This window comes from Plectropomus leopardus, chromosome 2, assembly GCF_008729295.1.
Source record: "Plectropomus leopardus isolate mb chromosome 2, YSFRI_Pleo_2.0, whole genome shotgun sequence".
In the NCBI taxonomy this organism is placed as follows: domain Eukaryota; kingdom Metazoa; phylum Chordata; class Actinopteri; order Perciformes; family Serranidae; genus Plectropomus; species Plectropomus leopardus.
Genome location: NC_056464.1, coordinates 18,793,768 through 18,811,919, shown reverse-complemented (window position 1 = coordinate 18,811,919; position 18,152 = coordinate 18,793,768). Strand labels below are relative to the sequence as shown.

At 40.9% G+C, this 18,152-nt stretch overlaps 1 protein-coding gene across 1 annotated transcript; it reads right to left on the bottom strand.

The window, feature by feature from the left end:
- Positions 1–11,273: 11,273 nt before the first annotated feature.
- LOC121948513 (neurogenic differentiation factor 4-like) lies at positions 11,274–12,272 on the bottom strand. Its single transcript, XM_042493923.1, has one exon. The coding sequence runs from the start codon at positions 12,270–12,272 to the stop codon at positions 11,274–11,276; it is 999 nt and encodes a 332-aa protein (XP_042349857.1).
- Positions 12,273–18,152: the final 5,880 nt, after the last annotated feature.

The window sequence follows — 18,152 nt, the reverse complement described above, 5'->3', positions numbered from 1 at the left end:
GTAGTGCTATTTATGTGTGTCCAAAATAGTCTGAAGAAGAAGAGGGGGAGGAGAATGTGGACACGGTCATGGCTGGGAAAAGAGGAAAAAGAGCTCGAAGTATTTATTAGCATTCACTAGCATTTAACATTAGCGTCAGTGTTACCCTGACCAGTGACTCATTTCATGCTGCAGTTCTGTTGATTGATCAGTAGTTGCAGGTCGTAACAGCGGTCTCACAGAGAGATGCTCATCTCAAATGTCTGACACTGTCACAATTTTATCTCAGGCTGTCTTTAATTGCGAGACCGTGACAACAGCCATCCTTGAGCCTCTCTCACTGTGTGATGTAGGACAGAGCCACGATCACCGTTTCTTTCATGTTGGTCATCTTTTTTCTGGGACAGCCCAAAATCACAGTGTATGCCGGGCTTAAGGGACGTTGTGATTTCCTGTCATTATGCTGCCTTTGCATTTTTACCCATAAGACCAACCAATGACGCGCTGCTGCCCCAGTGTGTGATTTCAGACAGCATGATGTCATCGCTGAAGCAAAAGCGGCGTGACATGTAACAGAACAGCGTCAGGCCTCTATTGTGAGATCTAACATGCGTGTTGGCAGTGTTTTGGAAACAATAACAATGGTATCACATGGCAGTAACAATCATTTACTGTCCCTATTATATAGCGACTGATCTTGTCTTCTTCTCGGAGAATAAAGAGTTCTCGGACATCATTGTCTCCCCAGTTTGCGAGCATTTTCGACAGCTGTTCTTCTTTGAGTTAGCTGCTAATTGCTTTTTAAATCTCCTGGTGGTGGGTTGCACACATAACACGTAGTCAGAACATCACACTGATCCCATCCATACTGGTCTCATACGGCTGACTCTGTCTTCTGCACAGACATGTATTTGACGCCGTTACTGCCTCCACTGCCAAAAATGGTGCACAGGTGGTGATGCGTTTTCCATCACCCAGCAGTGGTTGAGCTGCCAGGGTAGGCAGAGCTAATGCAACAGGCTCGCTCTTTAACTCACGTGACACAGGGGGACACTGTTACCCCTTTTCCACCAAATAAGCTCTGGCTCTTGAACTGGTTCTGTTGAGGATTCTTGCATTTCCACCAGTTTTAAGCAAAACCATTGAAAGCATCATTAACGTGCCATGTGGGTATAAAAGTTAGAAATGTATAAAATATGTACAAATTTACATATTGTACATATTGGATATGTTTCTTTATCTTACACAACATATCTTTCTAATACCCGTCTCATGTCCTCTCCTCAGAGTACGAGCTCTTGCCCTCTGGCAGACGATATAGAGTTCCCCACTGCAAACTCAATCGTTTTAAAAACTCTTTCGGTATAACTTTTAAACGGAGCTGCCTGAGAAATCGTGTTATAGAGTCTGATGGTGTTTTTATTACTGGGTGAGTGCAATAGGTGTCGTGTGCAATGTGTGCACAATTTGTACTAAGTGAAACTGTGAGTATGTGCAGTTGCACGCCTGGTGTTATTTTTGTTCAGGCTGTTGTGTTTTTAATGTCATGGCGTGGACATTGTTATTGTTGTAGGTGTGGAGACATTGTCTGTGCAGCACAGTCAAAGACATGTTTCCCCTGCGGGGACAATAAAGTGTAACATATCGTATAGTATAATAGTTTCAGATTTTTCTTATATTTATATGTATAACTTGTGTTATATGTAAATGAGAAATATAAGACGTGTATGGTACTACAAGTGACATTTGATTTGTGGAAGTCATTTCAAAACTTATTTCTAAAGAAATATTGGTTAGTGCATTTTTAAATTGCATATACAGCGATAGAGGATATTACACATACTGCCTACTCCTAATACAGTAAATCTGAAAAGTTGATCCTTCTTAAAATAAATTTGGAAACTGTTTGCCTTGAAAAAGGAAAATAAATATAACTATTAATCTTAATTTATGTAATTTAAGTGTTTACTCACATTTTTGTGAAGTTGCAACTTAAAAATGACAAGTGAAATTACCTTGTTCTTTTTTAGTGTAAGCCACTTCAGTAAACCAAGTTAGTCTGACTTCACTTGATCATGATGAAGATGATTTTCCCAATGATGATGTTAGCAGATCTGCAGGTTCTGTTGTGTTCGTTCTGTTTTTTCTTAAAATGTTTAAGAAAATATAAGTATGATTGACTAGTATCCAACAGATACACAGTAAACTGGGTAAAGTGGCTAAAACTTATAAAAGATTGATTTAATAAACTTGTCATTCTTAAATTGCAACAACTTCACAAAATAAAGTCAGTATACATTAGGGTTAACCCTAACCCTGTAACATTTTAAGTGTACTTAACAATTAGATTTAAAATAAACATAAATTAAGATTGATGCTTATAATAACTTACATTTTTCAAGGCAATTTGTTTCCTTGATTTTTTTGTAAAGTAAAATGTGCTGTTTTTTTTCACAGTGGAAGTAGTTAAATTTCCTTTTTTATTGCTTGTAATAACATGTTACTTGAGGCTTCCAGACGTTAAGCGGGTGATTAAACACCACATTTTACGCCATGGTTAATTTAGGAAGCTTTAATGGAGGGCTTTAATCTGGTTACTGTGTGAAATGAAAATGCAGTTATTGTCTCAGTCATAAAATCCCCACCTTTTTTTTAACAGCCTCCTGATGCAGTTGCTTTTTTTTTTTTTTTTTTTTTTACAGTCACATCCCACAGTGAAAAACAACAAACATCAGACAGTAACTTTTTACAGTAGGTTGCCATCTTTAAAACGCTGATGCATTGCAAGTCCAAGACACTGTCAGCCCCTCAGTCACGCGTCACACAGTTCAATTTGTCATCCAACAAAACACCCAAAGTGACGCTCTGGAATTGCTGGGATGATGAAATTAAAATGTGGATGGCTGTGAGATGAACACAGTCACACAAAATTTACAAACATGATACTGCTGGGCTCCTGTGTGCTAGCATGTCGATGCCACGCTGCTGCCAGTTAGTAAGTGTAAATTCAGATTGGATATCATAAATGTGCTTGCAAGTGTCATTTCAGGGATGTAGGAGAGTATTAGGTGGAGGAGCAGGGGGCGAAGCCTGAGGTGAGACTGACGCATGGCGCAATGTCGAGTAAATGTCAGCCTAATTCTGATATGCTAACAGGCCCGTGAGGAATAAGTCGCTCTGCTCTGCTCTCCCTGCAGAAGATGGTGGATAAATTTGAGGTTAAGTGCAGGTTATCAAAGCTATATGAACAGTTTAATGGCATTCAGTACGTGAAGTGCTCTTGTGTAAATTAGATGGGCTGTTTAGAAAAACCAAGTGTTTAATGGTAGCAGTAAAAGCAGTAATGGCACCGTCCTGTCAGGCCTGGCAGAGTCCCACTGTGACACTTCTTAGAGAGATGCCCATGTCAACTCATATCCTGGTTTAATTTGAGACAGACGCCTTCACTTTTATTTCATTTGCATAATATGGACACACAAACACCTTCTGGAAACATGCCACGCAAGGGTTAGGTTAAGGGACAGTGGGGAAGGACAGCAAACTGGAGCAGTAAGCACATTTCACCAGGGGGATACAGTTACACACACACACACACACACACACACACACACACACTCTTCCCCCTCAGGGTCGCTCCTCTCTCTCTAAGCTATTCTCTCTCTCTGCAATAAATTTTTTACAAGAACGCGCACCATTACATCCGGCAGAGAAATGCTGGACGCCGCATTCCTCTTTCTCTGATCTATAAATGGCTCATCAATGTTTACGTACGCCTCCATTCCCCTCGACATGTGGAGCTGTTTGGACGACATTAACAACTCATTCAACCGGCTAATTAAACTACTGCTGGCCACAACGATGCAGTTACATTTTTACAGCTCTCTCTTTACATTTTTTTGCCTATGTTTGCATTTGTGTGTGATAATTAATAGTCCATAAGTAACAGGACACCTTTTACATTGAGGCAGGGGATTTCTGTCCTCAGGCAGAGGTCATACAAGGACAACTGTTGGGCAGTTGCTGTAGAAGATCATTGACTAGCTTAACATGATACTTTACTATCTAAAATTATTGACCCTCAAAGAGAATATGAAGGAAAAATGTTTTGTGACAGAATATAGATAAATCAAGAAAAGGCTAGATTTTTTCTGAAGTTTTTAAGGAAATATGTGTGATTATTGTACAAAAGTTTTGTGTGTGTGTGTGTGTGTGTGTGTGTGTGTGTGTACACTGGCCTGTACTGGCAGTTCTTTCCTCTATGAGAAAAATCACTCTTTTCGCATAGGTATAACAAGTATTCAAATTCTTAGTTAAATAAAAATAAGATTTTGTGAATGTCAAAAATACTTATAGGTGAAATTACAAGTAAAAGTCCTATATTTAAAATATTTTAAACAAAATTTAATTAAATTTTCAAAATTAGAATATAACTGAATTAAAATGAGAAGTTAAACTCTGATTCCTGTCAGGGATATAGAACTGTATTATATAGGCTATAAGATTAAAAGATATTATTGGATTATTAGTACTCAAAAATAAAAACATGTTAGCACTATTTATGCTGCAGCATTACTTTATATACAGCTGATTAGTCTGGTTAGTCTTAAACTGATACTTAAGAACATCTTCATGTGTTTTCTGGGTAATTTATTCTGCTAATTAAGTAGTGACTACAGATAAATGCCGAAAATAGTGAAAATATTTCACTCTGAAATTTAGAAGAGTAGAAGAATAAAGTGTAAGCAAGTACAAGTACCTCAAATTTATACCTAAAGGGATAGTTCATTTCAAAATCAAAAATATTTTCCTCTTACCTGTTGTGCTACTGAACTGTTTTTGTGTGAGCTGCTGAGTGTCGGACATATTGGCCATAGAGATGTCTGCCTTCTCTTGATTATAATGGAACTAGATGGCACTTAGCTTGTGGTGCTAAAAGCGCCAAAAATCACATTAAAAAACTCAACATCAGTGTCTCTTTCCAGAAATCATGATGCTCAAGGTTACTCGAGGTAATCTGCAAACCATGTTGTGAGCAGTTACATGTAGGATCTTTCCATCTTCAAACTACACCAACCACATCACCATGCAGGGGGAAGCCTGCATCTACTGCTAGATCATCAAGCACCTCTGAGCCAGCTAATATTAAATCTCAGCCAAGGAGGCACCATTAATGTTTATATCTCGCTCTCTTACGAGCACGAACCTCCCGTCCAGGAGTAAATGCACGCTTCCTTCTTCGCAGTGATACGGTTGGCAGGTATCTCCAACACTCTGCAAATCACACCAAAACAATCGCTCTGGATAAACAGCACTTCAGGTCAGAGGAAATGTATGCATTTCTGATTTTAAGGTGAGTTGTTCCGATGAGTACAGTACATGATTAAACATGATTCCACCAGTGGCAAATTTTATTAGAAAATGAATATGAAGATATTTTGTTTGTCTCGGGGACCTTAATTGTCAGTTAATGTCTTTAGTGTTTGTGATGTGACTTTAATAGGTTCATGTGTGGCTCTGCTGCACTATGTATTTTATAAATTTAACACTTTCTTTTATGATGCAACTGAAACAATTTAACGGTTGATTTTGCATAAAGACCCACCTCCAACAGAAACATTTGTCTCATTATTCAGAAAGGTATTATCACACAAAATCAAAGTAAAATTGATCAAACAAGACTATTTAACCCGAATGAGAGTTTTACTTCAAATGGTGCCAGTTGTGTTGTTTTCCGTCAGTGTTTTGGCTCCTTTTCAGCCCACTGTGCCAGCAGTCCTGGAGAACACTGTCTGTTTTTGTTCTCTGCTTTTTTCTACCTCAAGGATAAAAACACCGACCACATCCCTCTTCCCTATTAGCCCTTGCTCTTCAGTGAGCCTTTGAAGATCTAATCAGTCAGATTTCCTTGATTAATCCTTTTTCATGTCCTTTCACGGTAAATAATTACAGAGTTTGATACGATCGCTAGCTGGATGGAGAGGACAGCATGCAGATTTCTGATAGAGCTGAGTCCCCAGGTACCTTCATTAGCCTGATTATTCTGATCCAAACACACTCCATCAACCAGTTTACATGTAAATAGGTTAATTCTATTCCCACTCCTCACTCACTCTGCCGGCACGCTGCCTTTAACAGATGAGATCTCAACATCTTCTGTCTTATGCAGTCTCGACCTTGTGTATCATTGCTGTTAAACGTTTAATTTGCACACTGAAGAGGATTTTGTTTAACAGATGACTGAATTTCAATCACTCATCAGGTGCAGACAGCCACGCTGAGAAGGATCAGGTCTCTTTTTCCACCACGGTCAGGCCCCAGGCAGACTTCAGTTACAGCACTTTGTCTAATGGTGACACCCAGCGGCCAAACGCTCATCTGTCATCCAACCGACGACTTTATGTCAGCAAAAACTCTCACCACTTGGTGGCAGTGTAATTCTTCTCTCCGCATTTATAGCATCAATACAGATAGATGTATCCCATAATAGCCAAAACACGCCTCACAGACATAAACACAACAGGATACCACCTCTCCTGAACTTCATTTGAGTTGAGATTTTATTTATCGGTGCCTGTGTGAGTCTTTAGCACCATCAGGTGCTTTGTTGTAGACTAAGTGCACAAAAGCTGCATGCTGTTGTGCAGCAGAGATGATGAGCTGCTGCCCCGGCTGCCCCCTCTCCCCTCAGGATTAGTGAGTTAATGCAACCATTCAGACACTGAGCTCCGATCAGCTGCTTAATTCTGTTTCATCCCAAATAACAACCATGCACGCAGGATGTGTGCTGTGTGTTTCACAGACATATACTGCACATGCATAAGCATACCTACTAAATCCAGAGCATGCACCATATATATAATGTATCTGACTTACAGACAGTAATCAGGCAACAGGAAACTACTCTCAGACAAGAACAAAAACCAGATAATGCTTCATAGGTTTGCAATTTCCTTATTATTTTCTTGAGCATTTACCAGAGTTAGACAACTAATAGGTGAAATGTGACTTTTCTTGAAAGGACAGCTCCATTTAAACCCAAGTAAATATAATTTATTATTGGAATTTTTATTCTCCATACATGTTGAATTGTTTGCATGGTTGTAAACAGATTTCACGTCCGTGTATGCACAGCTGACCTCTGCACTGACTCTGAATAATACCAGATTACCAAGAAGCCACTTTGAAATTTTTAGGCAGTTATTCAAAAATTATGGACCTGTAATTATTCTTTAAAGGGACAGTTCACCCCAAAATCAAAAATATTTCCCTCTTACCTGTAGTGCCATTTATCAGTCTAGATTGTTTTGGTGTGAGTTGCAAAGTGTTGGAGATATCAGTTTTAGCAATGTCTGCCTTCTCTTGAATATTATGGAACTAGATGGTGTTAACACTAGAAAAAGCACATATAAATAAGTAAATAAATAAATATTTAGGATACTTAACAGCAATGTGTCTTTCCAGAACGCATGACTTGGTTATTGAAGATAATCTTTAGACTTTAGACTACACCTGCAGACTATAATATTACGATGTGGGAAGTGTGTATCTACTCATGGACAAGAGGATTGTGACAGCATTTGATAAAAACACTACAGTAACGGCTAGCTTAGTGGTTGTAGGTGAGCCAGCAGTAAATGGACGCTTCCGTGTGTGCAGTGACAGAGTTGTTTGGATGTGGTTTGTTAGAAGGAAAATAGTTTCTTAATTAACTGCTCACAACAAAGTCTGTGGATTATATTGAGTAACTGGGTCATGATTTCTGGAAAGACACATTGATGTTGAGTTTCTCAAATGTATATTTGGCACTTTGAGTTCCACAAGCTGAGTGCCATCTAGTTCCACTATATTCAAGGGAAGGCAGACATCTCTACGGCCGATATCTCCAGCACTGCAGCTCACAGCAAAACAATCTTTACTGATATATAGCACTACAAATAACTTAAAATGTTCCTCACTGAGATTAAATAGCGTTTAGAAATGGTAACTGCACATGAGACAACTTATAGGCTCATTTAGACCATCCAGAGTCACAGTCAGAGGGGTCAAGGGTCAAAAAGGGTGAATTTAGCCTTTTGTTGGTGTTGGGTGAAAAAGCAGCCTTTCAAATGGGAAATCACCGGTCTATCAACGGTCTATCATCTATCATGTGGATAAATAAGGAATATCCCACATATCCAGCGTCAGACGTCCTGTCTGAGGAGAGTCTGTGCCTTCAAAGAGTGGAGAGATGTTTTTGTTATTCATCCTGTCCCTTCGTTTGTGCCTGGTTTCAATGGTTAGTAGTGCAAATGCACTTCAAACACACACACACACACACACACACACACACACACACACACACAGAGGCTTATACTAATCCTAGTGAAAACAAAGTGATATATTTCTCCTAGCGCAGGTCAAGCGTGGGATGTTCATCAGCGTGTTTATCAGGATTATGAACGTTTCATCCATAATATAACCTTTAACATCATACTTGCAAAAACTCACTGTTCTAAATGGTGAAGGTTGTGCAGAAATAAAGGGGAAGATGAGTTGCAAAAAGATGATTCAACTGGCGACCATGACTCTCTCAGACCATTCCCACCAGCAAGCCATGACCCACTGTGACCTTGTGACCCCCACTAACTGACCTCTCAGTGGGTGGCCCTCACACTGACCAGCCTGCAGCATGAATCAACAGAGGTAGCTGCTCTTAGATCGAATCTTTGTTATTTTTTGTCATTATCTTCCCCACTTTGACAGTACATTTCCAGGCTGATATTTTTCTACTCAGCCTGTTCTTTTTTTTGTTATAATTTTCTCTTTTGCACCTGTTGTCTTTTAATTTTGCACCATTTATTTTCAATCATCAGATTCACTCTTGCTTATCCATAAAAAGGGAAACACTTAAGAAATCCTAATTTAGATATTTCAAATGTTTATCTGCCCCAGTATATGTGAACAGTTTATATATATTAAAAAAAGTCACCTGTATAAATGAACAGACAGATGTAAGTGTTAAATGTCCAGTGTGTAAGATTTAGGGGGATTTAGTGGCATCTATTGGTGAGGACTGTAGATTGCAACAGCTAAAACTTCCCCCTGATAGAATTCCTTCAGTTTTTCATTTTTCAGGAGTTTTTTTTTTTTACTGTGAACCAAATTATCCAAAGAAGTCTCTTCCTCTTCAAAACAAACAGACACAGGTATTTAAACTGTCCGTTTTGGGCTACTGTAGAAAAACAGCAGTGCAACACGGCGATCTCCATAGAGGAGGACCCACTCCCATTGTAGATATTAACGCCTCATTCGAAGGTAACAAAAATAGATCCATTCTCATTTTCAGATTATTAAACATTAAAGAAAACATACTTATTATATTATGTTCTACTTGTGCCAATATATTGTCCTAAATACAAACTGGGCCTTTCAGTTTTGGTCTGAGTGAATGTCAGGACAGGATTATGCCATCCCAGTGTCAGTGAGGAAGAAAGTCTGTGTTGCCGCGCAGCCATGTTAATCATAAATCTTTATCTTACAATCCTGCCTCGCACATCCGCCCTTTCATTAAAAGACAGCCAGAGGATTAGTGAAGCTAAACCACCGTGATCTGCAGAGAAAAATGAGAAACAAAGTCCAGAGCAAACAGGATCGCTCGTTCAGCTGATGGTGATGCTGAACTAATCGTGTCATATGAGACAAAAAGAAAAAGCATATCTCTCTTTCTGTCTTTCTTTCTTATCCGTCCAAAATATAAACACAAAATACATGGAGTGAATGATTTTTAAAAAATATTTTAATGACATCAAATTTTCCAAAAGAAAACAGAAATGAAAAAGAAATATCACATGGTATCCAATACGTGTTTTTTTTTTTTTTGCAAATTAGATATTTATTTTAACAATATTAACCTGAGAATGTCATTTTCACTTCTTCGCCGTGATCTATGTTGAATTAAAACATCGTCCTTCTGCAGACAACAGCTTCTGAAGATCAGCTACATCGTGCTAGAAAATCTACCTCTGAATATGTTTCGAGTGCAAATTACTGTAACAAACAACAAAGAAAAGGACACAAAAGTAATACAGGAGATGAACTATCGGTCTAAAGTAGCAAACAAAGAAAAGCCTTGACCATAAATATGTACAAAAGGAAAACCAGACGCACACCTGCACATCAGAACAAAGTCCATATACATTGTATTAAATAAGAGAATAAATAAAAATTACTTTTAATTTATGTAGAATATTTGATGTTACCAAAGCTAAATTAGAAGTGCTTGTATCACAGTAACAGGACATCAGGTCAAAATGGCCAAAGCAACATTTCCTGTGAGGACCCTCGACGCAGAGCTTTGATCAGGCCCAAAAACATCAGACATGGTCTTGCAAACTTGACCTGATTCAAACCAAGGGGAATTTTGAGAAATTACAGCTCAGCCAGAACCTGGTGGGTCAGGTGGAGCCCAACTGGGTTCAGGCAGAGAATCAAAGCTCTACCTTGAGGTCCTCAAATTTTTTGGTTTTTTTAGAAGACGTCTCAGTTGAAATCAAGTATTTTCTAGTTTTAACAGCAGTGCTAGTCTAGATGCACCACACATTTTATTCTACAGCTCCTCTACTATCAGACAGTTTACTGAGAGAGACTGATCTTTCAGCAGGGTTCCCACAGTCATGAAAAAAAAAAAGGAAAAGTCATAGAATTTCACAATCTTACTTTCCAAAGCTGGGAAAGTCCTGGAACCAGCAAAATCCTTGAAGTTTTGGAAAAGTCATGGAATTTTGTTGTGTGTAATGAAATGAATTGTGACAGTAATCTTTCATGAACAACCTTCCATGTAATGTACCCGTAACCGTAAAACCGTAAATTTATTTTCTGTAGCTGTCGATGTAACATAGCTCTTAAGATGCGCCAATCTGTGACGTGTTCACAATCACAAACGTTTCTTTTCTCCCCATGTTGGGTCTCCCTCCATCTATGCTGGCTAGTTGGTATTATGTTTAGATCTGATATGTCTGAATAACAGAAAAATAATGTGACGGGGTGATTTGACATGTAGGGTCATCAATCCCAAAGTTTCAACACCTGTGCTATGCCCTGCTACAACTTTTAAATTTTACAATCTTTTTGAGATGGAACGTTTGTGTCATACATTATAAATAGTATTGGAAAGTTGATGATGAGTTCTTGAAAAGTCATGGAAAAGTTTTGAAATTTAGTCCATGAAAATGTGTGAGAATCCTTCAGTCAGTGTTCATGAAGACGATCAGTCAGGGTGTTGATGGCTGAAGCAGAATCGACACTCCTGAAGTGTCTTAGTCTCTGTAGACGGAGGTGATCTGTCGGGGGGGCATGTGTGGTGGATGGTAGGAGTCATACGGCCCCTCTAAATGTATGTCATAGCCGGTCTGAGTCTGATACAGGCCCTGGTCCACAGGGGAGGGGGAGTAGTGGTGTGGTGGTGCGTAGTGGGGTGAAGGCTCCTGTTTGGGCACCAGGTTACTGCTGATGCTCAGAGGAGGTGTTGGGGGGCCGTCGTACGGAGGGGTCCCCACGCCCCCGGCGTTATACTCATTTGGTGAGTGATTCTCATACACGCCTCCTTTCATGGCCCTCAGATGAAGCAGGTGAGCAGAGTCAAAAGTGCCATACGGCGGGCTGGGCAGGCCTGGGGAGGAGTAGCTCACCACGCCACTGAGAGAGGCAGGCGCTGCCCGGACTCTGTGTCTGTCCTCAGGCCTCATCCCGGTGCTGGACGCTGGTCCCAGCTGCAAGCAGCCAGCCACAAGGTTGGTGGTGGGTTGTGAGAGACCTTTACACAACGTCTCCATGAAGGCTCGGCTCTCTGTGGACAGACCCCCCTCCAGAGCCTCGGACAGAGCACAGATGTAGTTGCGTGCCAGCCGTAATGTCTCGATTTTGGAAAGTTTCTGTGTTTTGGAGTGACATGGCATGATGGTCCGCAGGTTCTCCAGTGCATCGTTTAGACCGTGCATGCGTGAGCGCTCCCTGGCATTTGCCTTTACGCGCCGTGCGCGGAAGCGCTCCTGTCGGGCCTTGGTCATCCGCTTTTTCTTGGGTCCACGTCGTTTGGACTCATTTTCATCCTCCTGTCCCCCCTCCTCATCCTCCTCTTCCTCCTCAGCATCTTCGCTCCCCATCTCCCTGTCCTGCTGGGTCGCTCCTCCTGTCCTGTAGCGGTGTGATGAGCCTGATGCATCTCCGTCAGGTGAGCTCATGTCTCCATCCATCCACTGCAGAGGGCTGACCACCTCCTCCCCCTCACCTTGTCTCACATATGGCTTAATCATCATGGTACTCTAGAAACAAGAAAACATCTTCGTCAGACACATGTGATGTGCAAATAAAAACTTTTGTTCAATCATTAGAACACTTACTGTATAACCACAGTGATAGAATGGCAGGGGTCAAAAGTAACTGTTACATTACTGCAAGTAATGCAGAGCACAGCTTAGTACAGCACTCAAGTACAACTTTAAGGTATTTGTTCTTTGCTTAAGGATTTCTATTTTATGCAACTCAGATACAACCAAAAACAATACACTAAAATATGGCATTCATACTTTTACTTACAGGATCACACTACTTTTCCCACCTGACACCTTCTGTTTAGACTGTTGATGTTTATGACTAATGAAACAAAGATTATATGTCAAACTAGCACAATGTAATGTTTACACAAAACATCATGAAAACTTCTGTACGAAAAGTAATCAGGTGTAATATGTGTAATCATTTTGATGAAATATTTTTAAAAAGTTACATTCAAACTTATTACATTATTAACAGGGTATGTAGTAATCTGTACCTACGTTTCAAATTTTATTTCCGACTTTAAGAGTGGATTTGCTTAAATGTGAGTACTTTGAGGGCAATACGAAATAGATTCTGTATTTGCCCTCACGTTGTGATGTAGTCAATACTTTGGCCTTCATGTAAGCAATTAAACTTCACAGAAAATCTAGTTGACCAGTTAACGGGATAAAAAATGGCTGAAAATCTTCTTTTTGGTGTCTGATTACATTCCTCTGAGGAGGTTATTGGGTGCTTCAGTGGGGACTCATTTCTAAAATCCTGGCTACGGCCCTGTAAAGGATGTAACATGGAGCTAGTGAGTTAAAGTTTTCATTCACACAATAAAAAAACAAATTATATATAGACACACATATAAACAGTTTAGTCAGTGGTAATTCAAAGCAGTCCTCAAACTTTTTCAGCACCGGACAGTTCCCTCTCGCGCGTTCCTCAGCCACAGGTGTTGCTCCTGACTGACCGAAACAATAATGCGATAACCTGAACGATAGTGATGGCTATTTTATTTTTTGATACATGCATTATCTTTTTTTTTTTTATTCCTGTCCTGCCCCTCTCTCCTCTTCTCTCGGGGTAATCCCGGTCAACTTGTGAACTGGTAATGCCCTCGGCGAGATAAAGTCACTGACAGGACTTCAATCTGGGGCATCGCGGGATTTTCTCCGTGGATGAAGCGACGACCATGGGATTAAATGAAAGATCGACGTCCCCAGATCAGTGACAGACGACTCAGATTGAATTGAAATCAGACAAACGCAGAAATATTAATGCCTCGCCACAAAATTGCGTGCTTGAGCTGTTATTTGCTAAATGTTGGCTGAAGCATAAAAAATACGCCTTTGCTCAATTTGTTTCATTAGATTTATTGATAGCCGGTTGACTTTATAGAACTCCAGAACCTTTATACTTTATAAAGACTTTATAGAACCAGAATTCAAGTTTGTCTATATATATATATATCTGATGCGATTGAAAACACACATAAAAATGAATCCTAAACTCCTTCAGGCGACATCAGTTAGGCTACCTGAATAATTTCTGAAAACTTCTTACCCGTGCTGATGTGTCCCGGGACCTCAGAAAGTTTGGCAGATGATATTTTTCTTTCACAGATTTGTCTCCCTGTCTCAGTCCACTGTCAGATCGTGAAGTGCAGGGCTGTCCCACAGTGTCTCAGTGCGGGTCACTCTGCGGGGGCTCAGTGTTTTAACCTCCACGTTAAAGCTCCTCCTCCCATTCCCATCCAATTCCCGTTGACGCGCTCGAGCTCGCGCGTGGCCGGCCCGTGGCTCGAGCCCCTGGAGCTCCACTCGTCGCCTCTCGTGTGTGTGCGCGCGTGTGTGTGCGTGCGTGTGTGTGTGTGTGTAGGGTCAGGGAGATGTGCATAAACTCAGTGAGGCTCTGCAGACTAACAGGAGAGGCCCGGGCCTTTGTTGCTCTGTGAGGGCGGCCGCCAAATCCGCAGCACGTTAGCATTGAGCGGAGGAGAGACGCGCTCAGTCGGCTGAGCCTAACTGTATGTGACAGCTTGAAGTTGGGTGTGAGCAGGTGTTTGCTCCATCCCCTCTTCCAGCCATCCATCCCTCTGCACAACGGAGACAGGCTGTTGAACAAGTTCATTTCACCCAAGAGGCAGCTCTGAGCAGACGAGCCAAGTTTGGTCACATGAGGTGTGCACATACAGCATCAGTAGTATCTAATAGCCTCTAATCTTTGCAGTAGGCTATGTAGGTCTATACCTCCTACAGTTAAAATCACCATAACCCATGTTGAATGTTCTACTCATGTCCTTTAATTCCGAAGAAAAAATAAAAATACCACAATAAAAAAATAACTACAAGTAGAGGTTCTGCATTCAGAGTTACTAGAGTAAAAGTACCATAAGCAAAATGTACTTTAAATATCAAAATTAAAAGTACTTATTGTGCTAATACCCACATTACATTAATATGGATTGTTATTGATGATCGTAGATGTTATTAGGCAGCATTTCAAAATTGGTCGAGGTGGAGCAATTTTTTTTTTTTAGAGATTTATGGTTGTATCATATTTTATAGACTTATCTTAAGTATGTAACACCTGAGTCTTGAGAAAAGAAGGCCCTGCATACCGCCCTTGCTCATAATACTCAAATACTTTACTCTTCAGGTCCAGAGGGAGCAAAATGTAGGTCAATAAATTGTGATGCAAAGCAAGAGCTGTATGCAGGACCTTCTTTACTCAAGACTTAAGTTTTACTTTCCAACGCATCTGCATCTGAAATAGTTGAATGTGGGAATATCTCCTTTGAAAAAAGTACCTAAAACCTGACACTGCAAAGTTTAGCCGTCAACATAAGTAAAGGTGCTAACTGGAACCACAAATGGTTCTTTGGTGTAAAGCCAAAAAACAAACATGAATTTGCAATAGTTATAATCACATATGCGCATGCATCCACGTTAGCCCTTTTTGCCATTTGGGATGAACAGTTAGTTAGCGCTCCTTTGGCTCATGACAAATCTTTCTACGAAATCAGGGGCAGGTCTATGAATCCATTCGGAAGCCATGTGCCTGTTTTTAGCCAATTGGCAGGAGCACAAGCACACACCTTCACTCACACTCCTGAATTCAATGTCAAATTTCAGCCGCCCAGGACAATGGGTGGGGAAATGTTTTTGGACTGACCGACCAAACAACAGAATGAGCTATAGAGCTAATGGTCACAGTTAATAAAATTTAGGTTCCACAAAAGATCTTTTAGAATATGTTTCTTTTTAAGCTACAGCTGCCAAATATAGTATCATAAAAAGCACAGAATGTATCTCTCTGATTTAATGAAGTAGATGTATAAAGTGGCATTAAATGCACATAAACTAAAGAGTACTCCACCAGAACTCCTGTCATATTTTTAGACTACAGTGCTTTCAAAAAGCGATGCAGCAGAACCAGTTAACGTCTTTTTCATTTCACACATCCTTCTTCCTTGTCAAAACCTGGTGCCTACATCAACATTTTTTTTATTTTCAAACTTTTGTCTTCAGCCCCAACTGATGCTAACTCAAGTGACATCATTCAAGGCAATTTATTAGACTTCACACAGCCTATCCAGCAGCCACAAAGGGCTTTATACACCTTTTTCCACAAATGCAGTAATACATCTAAAGACTACGAGGACTAAAAAAACAGAGTGAAGTTCCCCTCTAAGTACAAGTAAACCAAAATGGTACTTAAGTTTAGTACTCGGGTAAAAGTCCATAACCTTGTAACCTACCTCAAGCCTCTCCATTAGAGCATGTGGTGCTCTGTTTCTACTATTCAAACTATATGTTTCTCATTCCTCGTTCATTCCCAGGCCGACCACCTTCCCCACTCTCCTCCCAGTGGGTCTCTGCCTTTCCTATTCCACACCTGCAGCCTGAAATGGGAATAGCAGAGCCGGGCTTCTTGCATCCCCAGAGTGGGACCAGCAGGGGAATATGATATCCGAGGCCTTATGTCCCCATTGCATCCACTCATAGTGCTGTTTGTGATAATAAAATAAATTAGAATTTGTATTTTAGTTAGTTAAAGGGGTATGAGATGCATCCCAACTTGCTAAAAATGGCATCTGTCATGACAAAAGTGCTTCTCTTCTTTTATCATTTTTCTTTTTAGCTTGACCCACTTATAATATATCAGTTAAGTAGTGCTCAAGTGTAATACTGTATGTGTGCCATAATGTCCCCGGGTCCCTCAGTGCTGACCGCATATGATGAAGTCCTGCTGCAGATGGCCTTCTCTTTAACAGATCTCTTATTTTAACAGTCCGTGACTCAGATGCTCATGTATTCTCCACTGGCCTCTCAGTTCACTCAGCATGTTCACATTGCTCAGAGGACACTACCTCACCTTTTCTAGGTATGTTCACGAGACGGGAATTGAGTTTATTATAACAAAAATATGAAGGACGGATAAAACTTCACTCCATTACACACACAAACATGACCTTCGCATGAATCCCCAGTGTGTCTGTTTGTGACAGTGGGGGAAAGTGTCCATCTGTCATACTGGAAGTCCTGTGAGAGATGCCAACCCCACAGCACGAAGAGTGTGCGTGCATGTTAGTGTGTGTGTTTGTATAACTCATGTCTAGTGCGGTGGATTGATTGCATCTGTAGCAATCAAAAAACCTGTTTCTTCCTTCAACATCAGCAGCCTTGGATACACTTTTACCACAGCGACACTATAACAAGGTCCACCAACTGGATCAAGATCGTATCTCTCACTCTGCATACGTCTGTATCCACTTCAAATGGCAATACGGTCATCAAATTGTTCGGAAAGCACACAAAACCTCCAGAGAATGAACGTTGCTCTGTATTTCATGGTCTCCCATCAACTTTAGAAATGGCCGGCATCTAAGCCAAAACTTGAACCTCCCTCCAGCCCAGCGTCGACCCTGGGGAGACAGGGGTGATGTTGACCATGTGTCCTCCTACTAACCATCTCATTGATGGACCCCACTGCTGGGTAAAAGAGCCACCCCCCTCTGCCTGAACCCCTAAACCCCCTTAACCCTTCCCTAAACCCTCTGTTGGCCCCCTGTTGTGCGTGCTCATTGGCTGACCGCCTTCAGGCGTCCCTTTTCCACGGGTCCATTGTCTGGCACCATAAGCAGCTTTGTTTCTGCATGTGCAGCTGGGCTAGCCCGCGCAGCCATTAGCCACAACACGCTAAAGGGAGAGCGGGATAATATAATTACAAAACAAAAGTCAGGTGGCTCACGAGATCTGCCAGGAGGAGCCCATTTGGGAGAGATGCGAGGACACGCTGGCGGGTGGCCAGCTATAATTCGATTATGAAGTTGTGTGAGTGACAAAAGAAACAATTGAATCTTTTTTTTTCTTTTATTTGCCCCACTGTGGTTTAATTTGATTCCACCGGGGCTTTAAAAAGAAGGCAGTGTGAAAAGAGAGAAGATTTACTCTTCTAATTTCTAGAGTCACCAGCTCAGAAAATGTAATATGCTCTGACAAAACAGCGAGAGAAATTCTTCCCTGCGCTAACTTTATTGACTTTATTGTTGCTGCAACACTTTGACTGCATGTGAGGCCCAAATCAGATGAATCGCCAAAGGCTGCAGTTTTCCTGCGAGCTGACTGGTCTTGTGCTCTTGTTTTGCATGAATGCACACAGACTGGTGGACAATAGGATCAGTGGCAGATCTATCTCCTGTAGTACTTTCTTCAAACAGGGCTGCAAGTGTGTCCCCCTGTTCTGTCGGCAGACCAGAATTTATCCTGTTAGTCACCCTAGATGAGTGAAAGAGTAAAATCAACCCCCATCCCAGCTGGACACACTCACACACACACACACACACACACACACACACACACACACAC